The sequence below is a fragment of the Acromyrmex echinatior genome, chromosome 11, assembly GCF_024713525.1.
Source record: "Acromyrmex echinatior isolate Ae372 chromosome 11, ASM2471352v2, whole genome shotgun sequence".
NCBI classification, from domain to species: Eukaryota; Metazoa; Arthropoda; class Insecta; order Hymenoptera; family Formicidae; genus Acromyrmex; species Acromyrmex echinatior.
Window position 1 is genome coordinate 436459 of NC_141862.1, and position 21569 is coordinate 458027.

Genomic DNA, 21569 nt, shown 5'->3' on the forward strand with positions numbered 1-21569 from the left:
TTGAATATATGTATGAATTCTGAAATATTGTACGTAAGATTCGTATAAAAAAATTTGAGATATTATATTTTCTGAATAGTTATCAAATGATACAGAAATTCTAAAAATTCAGAATTTTTTTATATGTAAATTATAAAATATTATAACATTTATATAATTTTTTATAATTTTTTATAATTTATATATGTTATGAACATATTTTATATATAATTATATTGTGATGTTAATATATATATATATATATATATATATATATATATATACAATTATATATAAAATAATTTTTCCTGGAAAAATGAACAAATCAATACATAAATATAAATAAATAAATAAGTACAATTTGTACCAACAATACTTATACCAACGTATAGCTCGGCGGAATTCTCAGAGCAATACGGAATTATTCTGTTTTTCCTAAAACACACAATAGAAAGAATAATTCCTCCATTTCGAATAATGTCGTAATATGTACTCTAATAAATTCTTAAAATTACGTTTGACACTTGATTGACAATTGATGTTTCACGCTTCGAAACGAAGAGAGAAAAGGACACATATCGGGATCTAACGAAGATGCATAAAGATCAGTTTTAACATCATTTATTTCGTCGCAGTTGGCAGGTTTGGATCTAAGAACGATACCACGTATAAATATTGTACATATTGTATTGTATTGGGTCATCTAAAAAGTATCCGCGATACTTTGTCACTAGATATATGACCATCAACACACATCTAGTGACAAAAAACCGCGGATATTTTTTAGATGACCCAATATAATATGAACACTTAACTTTTTATGTGTCGATATCTTCAATTTTTAGTGCGCATGCGTCGATTTCCAATCAGGAATATGGCTGCTTTCAGTAAATTGAAATTGCAGATTAGATTGTAGTTCATACAAAACTTAATTTTTTTTAATTTGTAAGAGAAAAGTAAAGCAAAGCGTTAATAAAATTAAGTTACAGAAAAATTAAATCAAATTTTTTCGGAGACACTGTATTACGTAAACTATTATATTTGTATACGATAAAGTATTCTCGTAATAAAGTATGCATTTGTGTGTGTGTGTGTGTGTGTGTGTATGTGTATGTGTGTGTATACATATATTATTAAATTACAACTCCATACTTAATTACAATTTTCAATATATTATTTTTTCACACGTAATTATTCAATTACAATTTTCATATAGTATTTAATCCATTATTATTTTTAATTTATTTATTACTGTTTAATATTATTATTATTATTAATTTTAATTAATAATAATTATTATTAATGGAATAGAGTTGATAGCGCACAGTTATGATATAGCCTTAGTTATAAAAAATTAACTAATCATAGTCGAATGTAAGAATAATCGATTATGATTAGTCAATTTCTTATAGCTTAAGACTTAAAGCTTAGGCAAAGCCGTAATCAGACTACAAACAGCAATAAGAAGATTGCATTGAAGATTGAGATTGAAATTAAGATTGAAGCTCGACCAACGAGAAGTCAGAGCAGGCCGAGATAGAGATTGAGATTGAAAGGGCTCCGTCTATTTTTCCATTCTTCAATCTCAATCTCAACCAATAAGCTTCCACTATTTCAGTCACATTACTAACCTCATGTGTCTAAATTCATCAAACGTATTGTGTATGTACAAATTTTATAAAGGGTTATAAGAAGTACAAACATAGCAATTAAAACATGTAAGTGCAATTAAATGCATATTCAATCATTTTTGTTATGTATAATTCTAGCTATCCGATATTCTTACTAATCTCAATCTTAATTGCTGTTGGATACAATTCATAGTAATTGAGTAATCTTCAATTTTAATCTCAATCTTAATCTCAATCTCAATCTCAATGTATAATCTGATCACGACTTTATGGACCTTCTAGAATAAGTTATTAGTGATAAATCAGAAGTCAAAAGCTAAAAATTGACCAATCTTGGTCAATTATTCTTCATATATTTGATTGTGATTGATCAATTTTTAGCTTCTAACTTCTGATTTATTACTATTAGGTGTTGGAATTAATTCGTAGCGTTTTTAATGAAAGAATGTTATTTATTTCACATGAGCATTAAAAAATACATTAATGAAAGTACTTCCCATCACTTGTAAAACGCTACGAATTAATTCCAACACCTAATAATTGCAGAATGGACATTACGCTTAATATCTCTTTAATATGTAAGTTGGCGGGGCCGACATTTTTCTGTCAGATTCTTTGGTTTTAAGTGAAAACGCATTGAATGAGCCTAATTTCATTAAAATCGGAAGTAAAGTAGGTATTCTAAATGATTACCCTTTTTTGCTAGATTCGTTAATTTCTTGCACGAATGTATCAAATAGACCTAATTTTATCAACAGTGAAGGTAGGGACAGAGGCTTATGTTAATAAGATTTATCCAAAATTATATAAATTTATTAATCAAATATTTAAATACTATTCAAATATTGGAATAATAAATATAATCATTAGTATGTCTCGTAATTAAAGATAATAATTAAAGATAAGCATTTAAGATAAGTAAGAAAAAATAATAGAAATAAGTTAAAAATAATAATTAAATATAATGGAAGATAATAATTAAAAATAATTAAAGATAAAGTTACTTTAATATAATTTGTCAGGCAATTTTTCAGCATAATTATCAATAGCGATGCACAATTTCTCCCACAATTCTACAAGACTGTTTTCCGTCAAGCCAAATTCGCAAAATTCTTTTAATAAAGAACGATTTTCTTCAGAAAATTCCATTCCTAAATCAATTCCGTTTTTAAATTAATTAATAATATTTATCATTTATAGAATGATTTTGATCAAATCCACAATCAACTTTAGCGATCAATTTAATCAGAAATTATAAAATTTTTATTATATAATTTGTAGTCCCTAATTTAATCTAATGTACGATGTATATGTGTATGTATTAATTGGCAAAAAATTAATAATTCTATATATTTACAAAATATTGGAGATATTATTTGACAATTAAATTTACATTAATTGTCGATAAAGTTAATCAAAGTTTAATCAAAATCACTACTATAGTTTCTCTTTATTTAGCAATACTAAGAGGTAAACAATTTTTTACCTATGTCTGTAGATTTTACTGTAAAGAAATGTTCAATCTGCCATGTCAGGTCCAAAAATTTCATTGTCCATTGAAATATCACATAGTTTTTCTCTGTATCTACAGATGAATGTACATATACTAATATACCTCCGTTTTCCTGAGTACATTGCTCAGAGCTTGCATATTTCTGTATTTCTAAACTATGCAGAATTTTAGATCTAAAAATATTCTTTGCATTGTAATCAGAAAGTGCTAAAAAGAAATACAGCTTTTACTGATGAATAATATTTATATGATCATTAGTAATGATCTTATTGTGATTACTTACCAGACATAAGAAGAGAAAAGTTTTTCATACTTGTAATTTTTTGAAACCAAGGGGATATTTCCAATATATAACAATCATGGATATTTTTATTGAAATAACATATTATGTTCTCGATTTTAAAATCATTATTTAAATACTGAAAAAAAAGAAATTGAGATAAGTAAAAAAAAAATAGTTGCTCATAGAATTATCTATTTTATAGATTGCGTTCGAAAACATCTGTATAGTTCCATGTATCATCTTATCTTTGTTTAACATTGGGTGAACAACAAGAATAAACGATACACAGATGATGTTTCCGAATGCAGCCCTAATCCATCCTACGTATACCTTCAAAATCACTGTTAATTCAATATCAAAGGAGATTGTTTTTGTTATTACTTTAGCTGTATATACATAAATATCATCACGTAACAATTTTCTATCAACATTTTCGAATGTTATTCCTATCACTTGAGCTGTAATTTCACATAATTTAGCTTTGTACTTGGTAGATAAGGATTCTGACAGTTTGTGATCATCATCATCATCATCATCAGGAAACAGCATGCTACAATCATCCATAGATCGTAGTTTATCCATAGATCAAAATAAAAAATTTACGCATTTATATTTATAATTTAATTACGTGTTGAAATTGATTGATTCTTTACGTCCATTTTCTTCTTGATCCTTCAACTTGTCTTCCAAGTAAGTAATCTTTTTCAGGAGTTGTTTTTTCAGAGCACGCAATTGTATTATTTCTTCGTCATCCATTTAAAATAAATGTTAAGGTGTGTTTAGGTAAATGTTAAGAAAATTTGCTCCCTCAACTCGAATTTTGACAAAAATACACTTAATCGATGCGTTTTTACATTAAAATATAAAATTTACAAGAAAAGAGTGTTACTCTGCCTCGCAAACCGAAATATTAAACGACTATTGAGGTTAGGAAATCTGTCACAGTCACGAAATACTGCGATGCAAGAATGCGCTGCCGTTAAATTCGCTATTTTAAAACAAGTTCTCTACTCTAAAATACAAATTCATGACTTTGAAACAAATTTCCTGCTCTAAAATACAAATTCTACTTTAAAACAGATTCTCTGCTCCAAAACACAAATTCACTATTTTAAAAACAAATGTATTGTATTGTTTTCAAAACATAAAAATAATATAAGAAAATAATTTGTATTTTCAACGTAGCAAATTTGTCTTTTTAAAGCAATAAATTTGTTTATAAAATAGTGAATTTGTTTAAAAAGTCATGAATTTGTGTTTTACAGCAGAGAATTTAGGTCTGTTCTTTTTAGCTAAAGTTTTTGCACTATTCATCTTCTTTCCTTTTCACTCGTTGAAGAGAAAAAGAGAAAAGATAAATTATGCAAGAAGTTCAGCTAAGAGCGATTCACTTCAAATCGCAAATGCTTCGAAGCATTCTTTGATTGGTTAATTCATAAAATTCTTTCTTCTGATTGGTCAACAAAGTATTTGCAGCATTTAGTGGATCATACTCTTATATTGGGTCATCTAAAAAGTATCCGCGGTACTTTGTCACTAGATATATGACCATCAACACACATCTAGTGACAAAAAACCGCGGATACTTTTTAGATGACCCAATATATAGTCTACAATAGGGCAGTAACAGTAGTTGATTAAGGAGTAGGCGTAGGCGTAGAAATCGATCAATCATAGTTGATTATTTTTCTCATTCAACTATGATTGGTCGATTTCTATGCCTACTCCCTAATCCACTACTGCTACTGCAAAATTGTAGACCACGCATAAGGCCATGGCACACAAATAACTTAAGACAGTAAGGCCCGATTGCACCAACGTTACTTTAATTTTAAGCGAGGCTTAAAAAACTCTCTTTTTCCCTGTCTCTTTTTTGTTTTAAAACGAGATAGAGAGAGTTTTAAGTTTTGCTTAAAATCAAAGTAACGTTGGTGCAATCGAGTCTAAAACATAAGCAATAAGAATTCAACATGTTGGATTGGCTACAGCTTACGTTATGGCCTTACAGACTCTACCGTGATCTCCATCATGCTTTCCAAGAAAATATAGAGAAGCCATAGAGATACAAAAACACTCTAACAATCTAAATAGAGATAATGACTACAACATAAATAAAATATGGAAAATCATTCTCCCGGTTATTGAAGACCGATCAATTTCCCCCTCCCCCTCCCCCCTCCCCACCCACAATTTTCTTCTTTCTTCCCATTACTCCAACAAGTAGCGTAATATAAAGGGAATGGCTCGAAGGAACAGTCAGTGATGTGTCGTGGGAATTATTCCTACACGGGAATGTTCGTGAGCATGAGTAAGCTGCCGTTACAGTTTCGTATTACCTGCTTTCACAGTGCATCGGCGATACGCATGCGCACGAACATTCCCGTGTGGGAATAATTCTCATAACAGTGCATCACTGGGAACAGCTCAGTATCAGGCGGAACTGTTCCTCGCCCTGATGAAGACTGCAAAATTTACGAAACGTTGGCAAGAATGTTTCCAAGAATGGATCTAGACACGGAGGAAATCCGCGAAACGCAATCTTTATATAGAAAGCACTCGTGAATGCCTCATGAATATTATTAAAAACTCATTTATTTTGTATAAAAAAGTTTTTCAAATAATCGAGGTAACAGAAAACACCCGAAACGAAACGAGGCACATGTCCGACCCGCTCGAGTGGTCTCACGGATTAAGTTAGATGACAGACTCACTTGTCCTAAATTCGATCGTGTCACTGAACGTTGGAGCACATGAATGCAACTGCTCCAACCGCCACTTTACCTGATCCAAGTGTTCTCTGAGTTAATTTGGAGCATGCGACGTGAACAAATCTATAGTGTGCTTAGTTTGCAAACATCTTTCTCTAAGGATGAAATCACACGGTGCAGAAAAGGGTTGCGGAATAGAGAATGCGTTATGGAAACAGCCAATTAGCGCTATTCGGAATAATAACATAACGCAGAATAACTGATTCTGACGCATTCTCTATTCGTTTTCCGTGTGATTTCACCCTAAATCCACTATCTTTGCCATGAATGTCGCGTCAGGGAAAAAGTCTGCCAACTGTGAAACGCTAAACATGGAGAAATATAAAGTGTATTAAACAAGGAAAGATTCAGTACCAATTTTACGACGCGAAAAAGGCCGGTATTTATAATCAATTCTTGCATTTAAGACTGTCTTAAGTACAATCTTAAGATGTCATAAATCAATCCGAGGACTGTATTAGCATTTTAAAACATTATTTAAGACAGTGTTAAAATAAAAATGAACTATGAATATTGCCCCTTGTTTAAAATTTCACAATTGGCAGCCTTTTCCTCTGACACAACATTCATAGACAGAGATGGAGATTTAGAGAGAGATGCTTGCAAATTGAGCACACCATGTTATCCCTTCTATTATCGACGGCACCCTTATAAGATAATATATACGAGACTTTGTTTGCCGATCTGACTGTAAGCTGTTACATTTCAGTTCCTTGTTCACTCTTTCTATCTTCTCTCTCTCAGGTTGATCCATCTTTTGATAAATTTTACCTGTTGGATAAGTAGCAAGATTACCCAGGGTGCTTTCTATCAAGGCTTTTAGACGACACAGCGTCGGATGCAGTGCTTTCCAACATGGCACGATTAGACATCCGTCGATCCTCTTTTAGATCAAGAAACTTAACTGCTTTTGACTAGGGATTGGACCCATACAATCTTTGTTAAGACGCAGCGAATCGGAAGGATGGCGAAATAAAATTTAAGCAATCATTTAGAAATATTCATATATAATTTTTCTATTTATTATTTTTCTTTTAAGTAAAGTTGGACACAGATGTATGCGTGTACATATATAATCATGTATATATATATATTAATATATGGAATTTACAATAATATAAAAATATATATTAGGTGTTGGAATTAATTCGTAGCGTTTTACAAGTGATGGGAAGTACTTTCATTAATGTATTTTTTAATGCTCATGTGAAATAAATAACATTCTTTCATTAAAAACGCTACGAATTAATTCCAACACCTAATATATGAAGAGTAAGTACCGTGTGTGTGTGATGGATGTTTTTTTTTACAAAAATCGGTACTAGAGACAAATATAATAGAATTTTGTGTAAGTATGTATGTGTATTAAAGGGAAGGAAAGAATCTTCTTATAAATGAGATATTCAAGTGATTGAAATATCACTTCGTAGGACCTGTTGTCTTCCGGAGGGATTGGGGAATGAGAGGGAACAGAAAGTTCTGAGTTTTGGAAATTATGAGTAGAAGAAGTGGAATGAGGGTAGGAGAATAGGAGAGGGAAGGAAATTTAAAATCCAAGGAAGACTCCGGAGATGTATTACTAGAAGAATTATTGGTTGAATTGTTAGGGGTAAAAAGTCTATTACAAAACGTCGGGAGAGACTCGATCTTAATATTTCTGGCGTAAATGAGCCCTTCTAAATTGATGACGGACTTGAGGGGAGATGAATTGCTCGGTTTGTATCTGCATAATAATTGGGACGTTAGCCTTTCTATGTTTTTTTGAGCTTGGTCCGTTTCTTGCTCTGTGTTTATTTCCAGACCATCAATTAAAATTTTCTCTCCTTAGTGGATAATAAGAAGAACGTAGAAGGAAAAGATAATTCCGAAAAGAAGGGAGAGGAAGATAGATTTTCCAGGAGTTATGATTTGGTTCTAGGGAGAACAATCGTGGATTACTTAAGGATCGTGGATTTTATCGCTTAAGTAATTCTGAATAAGGAGAGGAGGTAGGAAGGTAGGATCCCGAGGAGAGATTAAGAGCAAAGTTTTTTAAGTTTTATATGGCAACAACAGTTAGAGTATGTATAGCAATATTTATAAAAAAATTATGCTTCTTATTCATTCATAAACTATTTCCTTTATTATAATTTATCAATCTTTTTTTTTTTAAATAATTAATTAGCATATTCTATTTGGTTTGTAGAAATGCCCACGTGTTGTGTTTAAAACTGTAAGAGTCATACATTAATCATACATTTAGCCGATCTTAAATATCAAATTATATTTATTAAAATTATTTTATCAAATTATATTTATTAACATTATTACCTTTATTAACATTATTGTCATTAATTTTCTTAACATTATTTTATTTCATATTCCATTATTTTATTCATTTTCGAGCTTTTATATTTTTTCAAATTTTAATTTTGTTTTTACAATTGTTATATATTGGGTCATCTAAAAACCGCGGATACTTTTTAGATGACCCAATATGTATTTTTATCAACATGCTTTGCATTTGAATTTAGCGCTAAATTTTGAACAAATTTCTGATTGGTTATTCTAAGTACTTTTTCGCCATTATGCGCAATGAAATACCATATATTCTTATATCATGGCACTGAAGAGATTACTATTAAAGACCCTCGGCTCTGGGCAAATTTTTAGCTATCAATGAGGAGCCAGGAGATAATTGAAGAACGGTAACGACAAATTAATAAAAATTTATAATTATTATATAAATATTTCGAGATGATACGTTATTAAATTCGTGATTTTTTTATTATATAAAAGCTTTAAATAAGTATGCATACTTTTAATAATATAATATTTTATATATTGCCGAAAAATTACAATTTTTCCTTTGCAGTTATCATCTCTATTGATAATCAAACTCGGATGATATTATTAAAATCAGTTTTAAATAAAAATTGAGTATTATTAACCCAGATAGCAAGTTTCCCGCATGTTGTTACAAATTGTGTCGCTTGAGTTGCGATCTTTTTTGAGAAAAGCGGTTTCCGATTTTGCTTATAATATTAGGCGACAATATATACCATCAACGGTTATGCACAACCGTAGAAAAACAATTTCTCTCTCCTTTTGTATAAATTTTGTAGGTTAGGACAATCGCGACAACATAATGGAAACTAATTCTACATAAAACAAATTTGCTAGCAATTTGACAGTAATATATTTAAAAACTGTTGTAGTAAACAAGGTTAACCTCTAACAATGCTTTTCTGTTTAAAATCGACTCAAAAGAGAACTTTAAGATATCTTTAAGAGTTCTTTAAGAAACATCTTTAAGATATTTTATAAAGAACTCTGAAAGATATCTTAAAGTGACTTATGAGTTGATTTTAAACATTTTACTTATTTGGTTGACAGGTGTAAGTTACTATGAATAAAATTACAATGCAGAACAAAATACACATTAAAGTATTAGATTTCATTAACTCGATAAACATTTAAAAAAAAGTATTATATCTTTTATTTTAGACTCACTCCCCCCTTGAGGGCTCATTTCAAAAAATTATTTTATTAGAACACAGCTGAAAACTCTTCTAATGTTACGTCTTTTATTTTATTCTATGTTTAGTTTTTAAAATTAAGAAATTTAACTCGATGCATCCCTCTGGTGGTACCGCATACTGTTCGACGACACTCCATTTCCATTTAATTGACTTGAAAAATGTGGATTAAATATTTTACAAAAACGATTTTCAACAGATTGTAGCAACATTTATGGGAATAAGTTTGTTACAGCATTTCCGCTCGTTTGCGCAAACAAACGTTGTCCGCATAATTCCTCTAAGTTGACCTAAACGAAATTATTATTTCTCTGGTTACAGCAACATGATGACAATTGAAGAGAAACTTATGCTAAGCACCTATTTCTTTTCTTATGCCAAGGAACGTTTGTCTATCTGGGAAGTTTTAAACATATCTACAAAACTAATAAATTATAAAATTAGTACCGTGTAACTAGTTTATTACTCTTAATCACTTAAATTTTAACAGATACGCGAATTTCCATAAACGTCGAGGGTCTTTAATAGTATTTCGTCGGTGACCATAGTTAAGCTTAGAGAGCCTCACAGGGAAAGAGCAAATTGCATCATGTGACCCAGTTTCCTTTGATTGGACCTGGTAATTAATCTCCGTAGAGCCATGGTGGGGGTATGCCATTTAAGTTAGATGACTGCAAAAGCAGTACGCTATTATCACCTTGTGCTGCAATTTCCGACTCAACGAAACTAAATAATTTATACGCGGATTCGTGTAATCTTTCCAATCGGGAAATCAGCGGCTTTACAATAACGTACGCTACGCTCGTCTTACCACAGGATCCATCACTGACAGCCCTACTTTCATACTCAACGTCGTTACGAAATTTGGGGTTGTCCTGTGTCTTCGCGTGCACGTCTCTCTCTATCGTTCGCTACAGCACAAGTGGCAGCCCGAGCCTGAGGTCCTTCCGGGAGCGTGCAGGCAACGCAGGCTCACGTGATGAGTTTTATCGCGCCTAATTGGTTGCGAACCCTCTCACGGATTCCGTGCGCCCTCACGAGTCGTTGTCGCGTCGCGCACCCTGGATTCGGCCTCTCATACCGCATGTCTCGTTCCCTTTTTGGACAATTTTTTAGAAAGAATCCGGCAAGAAGATCACACGCTAGCAACAGAATTTTATGGTAACGAGTAAAGCGGTGTCACCTGCGCGTTCTTCCTCCCGGTAGTGATCTCGTGTAGGTGCATCTCCAATCCTCTTTCTCGACGTCCGCTGGAGGATGATGAGACGTAGCTTCATCGTAACGCAGCCGCTGATTATAAAATTCTAAAGAAACGCTCAAGAGAAAATAATATTTGGCGAAATGCAATAGTGAAACTCGCCTAAAAACCGTGATAAGTGCTGGCATGACCGTCCTCCGCGACGGCAGGACAAAAATGCCGCGCTATTTTCGGTCAGATCAAACGACGGATGGTGTAAACGTCACGTCATACTTTTTCATTGGAGACGCACTTATGCTATATGAGAAACCACATTGCTGGACGTACCGGAAATCCAATTGAATCAATGGTAGAGAGTAGAACAAATGAAACATTTTTGGTCCAAAGACTATTTGCATCTTCAACAACGAAATAAATAGATGAAACAAGGGATTCTCATCCAGCATGATTTGATACTCTTGCGTGAAGATAACACCCCCCTTCCCCCCCAATGTATTGGTCTGTCGGACGAGTTCATGAGGGTCATCCAGGGGATGATGGCAGTTAATTAAGACATCCAAGGGATTCTTCAAAAGACCAGCTAAGACCGAATTTGTTTCGTTGACGAATATTCTAGGTTTGATTGTTGAAGTCTTCCTCCAACGCGGATGAAGCCTGCTTGGTAAAAATAGATTGAGAGATAAAAGTTTGCTATCTCTCAGTAAATCCTTGTTGAGTTGATAATTCCTCAATTCTTGTGCGAAGGCTTGAACATTCTTGACTAAACGTTGAATTGCAATCTCTAATTCGAGGACTCCAAGAGAACCCCGTAACTTAAGTTTGTACTTTTAGTAGTTGTTGATGAAATGCATGCAATAAGTAATGATTTGGATGAATCTGTGAAATTGTATGTGTTGTAAATGTCCTAGATTGATTGAGTAGTAGATGAAATGAAAACTGTTTTATGTTGTTCTGGTATCTCCCCTTCACTTGATGGAGTATTGTCAATTGCATAAATCATCTGCAAATCATGACAGCTTATTTCACTAGAGCCTTCAATTGAGCAAATGATGCAGATGACATACCTCTGGAAATTATATCTGCTGGGCTCTAAGATGATTCTACGTAAGTCCAATTGTCAGGATTTGATAGTTCTTGAATGGCCCTGACTCGATTTGCCACAAAGGTAGTCCATCTTCTTGAATATGATTTTATCCACGATAGATTGATGGTCGATAGATTCTGATCAGTAATACACACGTTCAATTTTGATAGATTGTAGAACCTTGTATGTTAATTAAGCTAATAATTCTGCACACAGTTCTAGCCTTGGAAGTAACAAATTCTTTAGTGGTACCACGCGTGATTTTGCACATGATTAAGCTTACATGATGGTGACCGCTAAAGTCTGTATTGCAAGAATAGATGCATGCGCTATGTGCCCTTTTACTCGCATCAGCGAAGCTATGTAATTCCACTTTCTTGAAGTCCGTATGCACAATGATGATTCGTGCAATACGGAGTGCGTTTAATTGCGGCAGTTCTTGATAGTGAAATCATTGAGTGTGCATGTCTAGAGGAACTGTTTCGTCCCAGTCCAATTTTAACTTCCATAACCGTTGCATGAAGATCTTCGCTGTTATGATGACTGGTCCAATGAGTCCCAAAGGGTCGAATATGTGTGCAATACTTGATAGAATTGAGCGTTTCGAAGTTCTGATTTGATTAGCTTTATCGATGGAAAATCTAAATTGATCTTTTTTGGAGTTCTATTGCAATCCTAGTATCGATATGTTGCAATCCTTGTCGAAGGTTAATGTGCCATCTGATGATGCGTTCCTGACAATTATAAAGTAATTAGAAGCCCATTTATGTAAAACAAATCCAGCTTTATTCAAAATTGTATTAATTTCTTCTTTGATGACTACGAGTTCCTGGATTATGTTTGCTCCTGTAATGAGATCGTCGACGTAGAAATCTGTTAAGATCCTTAATGTTCCAACTGTCTCCTGTAATGCTCTTACAGCTAGATATGGTGCACATGCTGTTATACTTTTTTTTGGTTCGAAAACTTGCACGTCATCTTCTTTATTAGCGCTCCACAAAATTTTTTGTAAGCTTCGTTGTTTCTCACGAATCAAGATTTGTTTATAGGGGAGACAGGGACTAATAAACTCATTTTTCAGTTTCGAATTTTTACACACAAAATTAAGAGATTTATCGAAAAAATGAATTCTACACCAGTTACTACATACATTTGACTATCTAATAATATTTTAATAGTAAGCAAACTGATAACTAATATGAAAAAAAAAATGCATTTTTCTAATGTATTCCATTTGATTCAATTAGCCCCGGGACTAGGGTAATTCGACTAAGATTATTAAAAAGAAAAATTAATGTATTTTAAGCTACATCTTTGGCTACATATTAATAAAACTTTTATAAAAATATATTTTAAACACAAACATTCGCTTCGCAGGGCAAATGATACTTTTTTTTGCAAGATTTGTTCATTTCGTGCAAAAACACGAGTAAGCCTAGTTTTCGAGATTGGACATGAGAGAACTAATAACTAAACTTATACCATTTCCCACTGAAGAAAATCTCTTTAAAGGAATAAAATTTTGAGTAAGTATTATAAGAATCGTCACTAAATGAGTCATACAGTTCCATGCTATGTTAGTCTACTATTCCCATCCGTTCATTTTTTAAAAACATTAATAATATACGATAACAGAGACACATAAACAAAAAAAATCTGTTGGACTTTATTAAGTAAGAACTACACTATCTAAGTAGAAATCAAATATCTCAGACAATCATATACGATAGTAAAACAAAAACTTTAAGAATAAAAATATTTATTTAAATGTATGATTTTTTAAAATTGTGGCATAACTCCCATCATAGATGTGTTTGCAAGATGTTATAGCAGACTTAGCGGCAGTCGCTGTTGCGTGCTCAGACACGTTTACGCATGTCTCGCGTGTTTTGTTTTCAATGTAGCTTCGATTATTCTACTTACCCTTATATTCAACTGATCCCGATCTTCCCTACATTTTTTGAAAGCCTGCTGTGAGGACATATTGCCATTGACGAAACCTGATAAGCAATGTAAAGACATCTTGTTGCAGTGTAGGTCCTACCATTATCATGTCGTTGAGTGACATTCGATTAGTCAGATTCGCGTACCGTATTTGTACGCCCTTTTCAGGACGAATATTCCTATATTTTCTTTCTTATATATTAATTATGAATCGTATAGCTTGCTTAGCCTTGCTTAAATTAAATCTGAGGCACTATGGTCTCGTTTTCCGAGAGGAAGACGGAGGCGATGCATTTGGTGCGTCTTTCGCGCTTATCCCCTCATAATGTAGAATCTCCCTCTTCCGGCGAATGCTTCCTCTCTTGGTTCTTCTGCATCTACTCAATCTGAGCAAACGTCCTAAGGTCTCTTAGAGAGTCTCTAGAAAGAGGCGGGAATTGTAATGCCGCCTTCCTTGCGTAACAAAATAGTTCCCACTATACCCACTATATTGTATTGGAGTAGAGCGAACTTTCTTCTGTAAGTATAAATTGCCTGTCTATGATCCAAAGCAACTTGGACGAAACACTCATGGACATCGATGAACATCAGTCTCAAATCAGAAAGAGTCCCTTGCAGGAAACCTTAGAGGAAAGTTCCAAACAAACGGGACAAATACCTCCCGCCAAGAGGTGCGCAAGCACGCCTCTTTCTGACGCGCCTACAGTGCCGCAGGCTCAAATAAGTCATGCCAAGAACAGTGGCTCGCCACAAGTCAACCAAAATCCAGGTGACAAAATTCCATTACGATACGGAACGCGTGACATGGGTCCCTTTGTGGTATATATGTATCCTAATAACAGGGACAGCACCATACATCCCATGCTTATTAATAGAATTATTGCTAAAGTCAGCATTCTAGACATTCTGGAAATAAAAAAGATTGATAGAGGAAAGATTTTAATCGTAGTCAAAACAGCCTCTGTGGCAAATAGGTTAGTTGAAAACACGATTTTTCTTAAACATAACCTTCGTGCCTTCAATCCAACTTTTAAGGTTCTCAGAACCGGCGTTATACAGGAGTCCTCAGCAACTTGACTTAGAGATACTTAAAGAATGCATCGAATCACCGAAAGCTAAAGTTCTCAACGTTCAGAGACTTGCAAAAGTGTAAGGGATAGTAAAGTAGAATATATTCTAGGACAATACGTATAATTTGCAGATAAGTGCTGCAAGAGGTCTTCTATACAAGATTAGACATGAGGTTGAGACTTCGTCCTTCATTCCTAGACCGAGAATGTGCAATCTTTGCTACAGAGTGGGACACATTAATGGATAACTTGCAAGTGGTACCTCCATGCAAGAGTACCTCCAGATGTCTGTATTGCGGCGAAAATAAGCATGATTTGTGTCGTACTCATGAAGAAGCCCCTAAATGTATTAATTGTCACGGTAATCACTGGACTAATGATTATAACTGTTCCATCATTAGCAAACAGCGTGCTATTATCAACATAACAGCTGTTGAAAATATTTCCATTGCCGATGCTATCAGTGGCAAATTTTGCTTTTTCCACTCCTCTCTCGTCTTACAGCAGTAACTACTTTAATCTTTTTAGTGGTAAGGAAAATACGAATACATTTGAAAACTTCAACAGATTTGATCTCCTGGATGGGGGGAGCCTGAAGAAGAACGTTTGATTTATGGGAATGTATTAAAATCTCGTTCTCACTCTTCTTCATAGAGGTTAAAAAACAATATCCAGAGGATGATGCATGATGAATTACTTCGTCGTGCATATCGCCCAAAGGTAGCCCAATCTATCAGGGCTCAATACAACTCAGAAGTCCATCGCAACAACTTAAATGAGGTTAACGGTAGAACAGCTCGCACATCTGATAATGGAGTGGTTTTCTAAAACGATCCACCTTCCCAAGCGAATTTCCGTGGGACAGATATGAATAATGACAACGGTATTGGCATCACAGAACTAATTTTTCTGATTTCAGGAATTTTCATTCACTTTCAGAGTAATAATTTTACTGAAGCATTCAGTTGTTAAATTCATCAAAAGATTGAACTACATCCTTCGTCCCTCTCATTCTCCACATTTCTTTTTATGAAGGAAAAAGAAACGTCCCTCCCGAAAGAGATCTTTTCAATGACTACTATGCTTACTATAATCATCCCTCGAATAATATTCGAGGGATTCACGAACCTACTTCTGAAACGGATTCCAGTAGATTTTCGGAACTAATTCAATTAACTCTCATAAATATTGCACTTCATCCGTCGCAGGAGAATATAGCTCCTATCCCATAGTTAGGAATTCTTCCTGTCCTAGTGGCGGCATCCTCGCCACTAAGATATAAATGTTCAAATACGCAAAAAGTTACTCCTGACAAGAGTTCTAATAAACAATTAAAAATATTTCAGTGGAATTCTCTAGGAATTCGGCATAATCTCTCTTCATTGCTTGCTGTAGTTAAGGATTACGACATTTTTTTGTATGTAAGAGACTCTTCTTAAGCAGCACAATGCCTTTAAAGTTAAAATAATTAGAAAATATTATATTATATTTCAAAATAATTAGAAAGGACATCGTCCAGACATAGAAGATAGAGGTTTGTATTCTCATTCGGGACAATATAAACTATGAGGTTCTCGGTTTTAAAGATACTGTCCATCCATCCGCAGAGTTCCTAACGATTAAAATTTTTTATTCTAATACAGAATCTGGTTGTGATCAATATCTATAGACATCCCGGTCAAAAAATTCCCGTCGCTTTCTATAATTCTTTAATCAATGAATTGCAGGATTACAAAAACTTCATTATTTTAGGCGACTTCAATGCTCACCACACTTTGGAGAGGCAAGCAATAATCAACAGCGGGGAGGAAGCTCCTTCAGATCATAGACGAACATGACCTCGTCATTCTCAATCGGAAAACACTCACTTTCTTGTGATTCTCTTCCACTGCGGCCTCGGTGATCGACTTGGCGTTTCCGCGGTTAGCACCGCTTTGTAATGCTTCCGTAGAGTCCGACACATTCGGGAGTGATCATTTCCCTATAGTTACTACTATAGGTATATAAGTTATCTTAAAATCCAAATTTTCCTATAAATTATCTCTGTCTAAGGAAGAGTACCAAATCCTATTTCATAAATTGCTTTCTTCTGCTAAGAATTTACCATCGTTAGACAGGAAAGATGTACTAGATTGCTATGATGCATTCACGCAAGCTATTATTGAGTCTGCCAGAAGTTTTCTTCCGGAAAATAAGTGCTTTCCATGTATTTCTGTACACCACCAAAAGCTCGAACCTTCTCCCCTAGAACGAATCCTGTTCAGAACATGCTGTGCAGAACAGAAAAAAGGCTATTAAGGACTTCATATCTAATCCTATTAATGAGAAACATATCAAATTCGAAAAGGCCCGTATTGCTTGTTTTAAAAAGCTTTCCGAACGTGAAAGATAGCGCAAATTGGTGAACAGTTTTAATGATAAGACTCCCACTAAACAAATTTGATCATTAATTAAAAGCTTTAAAAGGAATATAACTAGCAATAATGGAATAACGCAAGACCTTCGGGATGCCTCATTAGAGATTATTTCTCTTCCATTTTCTTACTGTGATCGCTCTAAAACCCTTGAAACAATGAAATCTGAAGACAGTCAGAGTTCGTGCATCTGCACCTGGCTTGATGATCCTCTTACTTCCGAAGAACTTAAAAACGCGCTTAACTCAGTTCGTAAGAATTCTGCCCCTGGCTTGGATCACATTAGTTAGAACAAATCCCTATCAAATTTAAGACTTATCTCTTATCCATATTCAATATAAAATTTTCTCTAAGGGTGTCTTCTCATATTCCTGGAAAAGTTCCCTGGTGATGCTTATTCCCAAGCCGGGTTCTAAAACGGTTAGGCCCATTTCGCTTATGTCATGCGTATGCAAGCTCATGGAGCGTATTTTATACCGAAGACTGAACTGGTATGTTGAATCCAGGCCTATTTTGTCACAATCACAATCAGATTTTAGACCTTTTAGAGCCTGTGACGACAATTTGGTCACAATTTAGTCACTTCGGTGAGAACTGGCTTTCTGAACCAATCTCCTATGGCTGCCGTTTTTTTGGATATAGCGGGCGCATTCGACAATGTATGTTTTATTGAAAGACTTAAGAGAGATTGGCGTTCCTACTCTTTTTAGAAAATTCATTAAAAATCTTAGCGTCAGACATCTTAATTTTGTAAATAGATGAGCTACATGGACCATAAGATGCCTATAAGGGCACACCCCAAGGGTCTACATTAAATCCTTTTATTCGACATTTATCTCAGGGACTTTGGACAGCATTTACATCAAGAGACCGATTCCTTCAATACGCAGACGATGTAATCCTATTCTCCACATATCGAGACATAAATAAAGCCATCAGATCCATTCAGCATTCTTTAGATCAAATATATGGTTATCTAAAATTCAAAAATCTGGAAGTATCGTCCCAAAAATCTAACTGGATTATCTTCGCACAAGGTAACGCAATAAAGATCCCAAAGAGCCTCAGCATTAATAGAAGCATAATTCCTAGAATACACTCGCACCGTTTCTTGAGTGTTATTTAGACCATAGGCTTGACGGTAAGCTACATTTGAGATATCTTATTGACAAAGGGAAAAAAATCTCTGCCATTACTTCAGCTCTATCAAGCGTCACATGGGATTCGTATCCTGAACTCATCTTCTTCTACAGAAGCATGTTTCGTAGTGCAGTGGAATATGGATGCCAATTTTTTACCTAGAAACCTGCGATTCTCGATTTCATCAAGTTACAGCGATTACAATATAAATTAATCAGGAAGGCAATGGGACACCGCATTTCAATTCCAATAAATGCTCGCTGAAGCCAAGGAATTTAATTTAAACATCAGATTCAATCTCATTGGCTCCAAGTTTATATATAAAGCTATGGCAAATAAGTACAGCCTATAGTTCTTTAGAAGAAATGGAAATTACTGCCATTAGAAAGAACCATCAAGTTGAAGCCATAAAGGATTTTAGACTTTTCAAATATTATGTTACTAGCCGGCACGAAAAGCGCATCATTCATAGATCCACATATCCACCAGCATATAGGCACTCGTACGAGATCTTTTCTTTAAAGATCAAATATATCAAAGTCATGCATGATTGCGATAAAAATGATAACTCTAGTAATACTGGCGGATTTCTATCACAAATCTTCACGTTTAGACAAAACACTACAGCTTTCTATATCTTTGATGGATCAAAGGACTCGGAGAATGCCGTCGGAGCTGCAGTCTTTTCACTTAAAATGGAGAGTAACATTAAACACAGACTTCCTTCTGAAACTTCTATCTTCTCAACTGAGTTATAGGCTATCTACCAGGCCATACAGGTTATCAACGATCTTGACCTTCTTAAACGCGTTATTTTCTCTGATTCAGAGAGTTTGAAACACTTTCAAAATTCTTCAAAAGTACAGTGTAACTATATAGTATATTATATTAAACGAGTCTATCTGGACATTTTAAAAAAGGATAGAGAAATTTTTCTGAGAAATTTTCCCGCACACTCAGGTATATTTAGTAACGAATCTGCTGATCAAGCCGCAAAGTTGGCCACATTGGAAAGATATAAGCTTAATTTTTGAGTCCCTTATGAGGATCTTTTAGTAGTATCATCTGTTCAGGCAAATAAACAAAGCGTAGAATAGAATACTTGAAGGAAGTCTCTATCACTAAGGGTACACTGTACTTCGAATATTTCTACACAAGTTCCACGAAAACATCATAAGACTGCTTTAACGAGAGATCCTTATCAACCGACTCAGATCCAACCATGTTAATATTAATGAGAATTTACATAGAGTAAACATGGTAGCCTCGCCGGATTGTTTCTGCGGGGAATCTCATTAAACGGTCAATCATATAATCTTTCATTGTGAAAAGTTCGCTACAAATTCTACTCCAATCCGAAACTACATTGCAAAAGAATTTCCAAACTCCCCTCAAGACCTCCTCTCTGCCCTGCATTCCTCTCCCACCAAGTTGTGTCGTCTACTTTTGGCCTTCATCAAGGCCAACGACCTTTTCTTTTGATCTTCCTTTACTCCTCTCCCTTTCTCCCATGGCGCGCTATTCACCGCTGGATAGCAGCAAGCGTTCGGATTCTGGGGGGGGGAGGCAGTCATATCGATTTGTAGCTGATGCTTTCTTTAAACCTAACCGCAATAAATTTTATTTACAGTGGACTTTAATGACCTAGTATCAACCTTTGCCTGGCCAGCATCTAAGAAGAAGAAGAAGTTAAATGACATTCCTGAATTAGTCTTACATGAGGCGTCGAAAACGACTTGAACTTTTGTGGTCGTGCTGGACTTCACAATCGATGCGATAAATAACATGTGAGATTTGCGTCTTGCGTGTCTGCATCGATTAGTCCCATATGACTAAGAATTTGATATTTATTGATGAATTGTGTATACTGTTCCTTCAGTTATGGATTCTTGCTCAGTTTGCGCTTTAGCGAATAGAAACGTTTCAATGCGAATAAAAAAAAAATTGCCTAATGATTGTGCGGCACCTTGTGTGCATTTCCACTACGAATCTGCCTTGAACTAGATAGAAGATTATTTGTTTCAATACACGAGACAATCGATGGTAACGCATGATGCTTTGTTGAACTTATGATTTTAACCATTTCTTGTATGTGAGTCCATGACTGATTAATTCCTATCACTGGAATGTTGGTAGCTCTCGTAGTAAGACCTAAACGGCGAAGGTCAAGTCTTCTATGGCAAAATTTGATTGGGAACCCGAATGTAGTAATGTTCGACATGTTTGTGCTACTCCCTGGCAGTCCTTTGCGTTTATCAGTGACGTCGAAAGAAGCACTTGTGTAAATAAAGAACAATTCATTGTATGCGAAACATTTGTCAATAAGGGTGGTGGTGTTTCTTTTTCTTGCGATGAGCCCACAGATTCTATACTATTTGGTTGCTTTATATGCAGCAACATATTATGACGTTTACCACATATCTTGCAGTTGCTTGCCCTGCACAATTTGGCTGTGTGGGACGAAAATCGAAGACAATTTAAACATAATTTACGCTCTTTAATACATTTAAAACGAGCTTTGGATGAAAACTTGAGAAACTGTTCGCATGAGAAGATGAAATTATTGCCCTTGCACACTTGACAGGTTGCCTTATTTGTGGATACATGTGTTCTTGTGTGTGCGCCCTTGAGTTGCGACGATGCAGTAGACTGCCCTTGTCCCTTTCGATCGATTGCTTCTAAGATGTGACACCTATGTTCCAAGAACTCTAAGTATGCGCCATGTGGGAATGTCATTGCCCGTGAGACTGTTTTTCCACTCCCTGTTCATTGTGACATCCAACTTTCCAGTCACTAAAGGTCGGTATTCATAGTCAGATCTTATATTCAAAACCGTCTTAAATACGAATAAAAACGAATATAAGAAGTCATGAATCAATCAGAAAGCTGCATTAGCATCTTAAGACATTACTTAAGACGCTCTTGAAATAAGACTCGACTATGAATATCAGCCTAAGTAAGAGGATATCATCCCAAGAATCAATGGGATAATCAATTGTTTTCAATGCTCGCAAATGCATTGTATAA

The 21569-nt window shown here is 34.6% G+C and overlaps 1 protein-coding gene and 1 long non-coding RNA gene across 4 annotated transcripts; one reads left to right on the forward strand and one right to left on the reverse strand.

Moving 5' to 3' along the window:
- Nucleotides 1-1543: 1543 nt before the first annotated feature.
- On the forward strand, nucleotides 1544-20856 carry LOC147907971 (uncharacterized). The gene is made up of 2 exons (XR_015546606.1): nucleotides 1544-1697; nucleotides 20173-20856. It is a non-coding gene; the product is annotated as an uncharacterized LOC147907971 (long non-coding RNA).
- On the reverse strand, nucleotides 2599-4812 carry LOC105154397 (uncharacterized). Of its 3 annotated transcripts, none has more exons than XM_011069892.2 (6): nucleotides 4670-4812; nucleotides 4035-4149; nucleotides 3737-3956; nucleotides 3407-3542; nucleotides 3097-3330; nucleotides 2599-2761 (listed from the first exon to the last, which is right to left on the reverse strand). In XM_011069892.2, the coding sequence occupies exons 3-6, from the start codon at nucleotides 3953-3955 to the stop codon at nucleotides 2616-2618; spliced, it is 735 nt and encodes a 244-aa protein (XP_011068194.1). In that variant the 5' UTR covers nucleotide 3956; nucleotides 4035-4149; nucleotides 4670-4812; the 3' UTR covers nucleotides 2599-2615. The 3 variants fall into 3 exon arrangements, with proteins under 3 accessions (XP_011068194.1, XP_011068193.1, XP_011068192.1); XM_011069891.2 differs by lacking the exon at nucleotides 4670-4812 and adding an exon at nucleotides 4280-4661; XM_011069890.2 differs by lacking the exon at nucleotides 4670-4812 and having other exon boundaries at nucleotides 4035-4662.
- Nucleotides 20857-21569: the final 713 nt, after the last annotated feature.

Coding starts and splice junctions, on each gene's coding strand:
- LOC105154397 (XM_011069890.2), bottom strand. CDS start 4,162: ATGGATGACGAAGAAATAATACAATTGCGTGCTCTGAAAAAACAACTC. Junction 3,543..3,736: donor AATTAACAGTGATTTTGAAG/GTATACGTAGGA, acceptor CTTTTTTTTCAG/TATTTAAATAATGATTTTAA. Junction 3,331..3,406: donor CTTTTCTCTTCTTATGTCTG/GTAAGTAATCAC, acceptor ATTTCTTTTTAG/CACTTTCTGATTACAATGCA.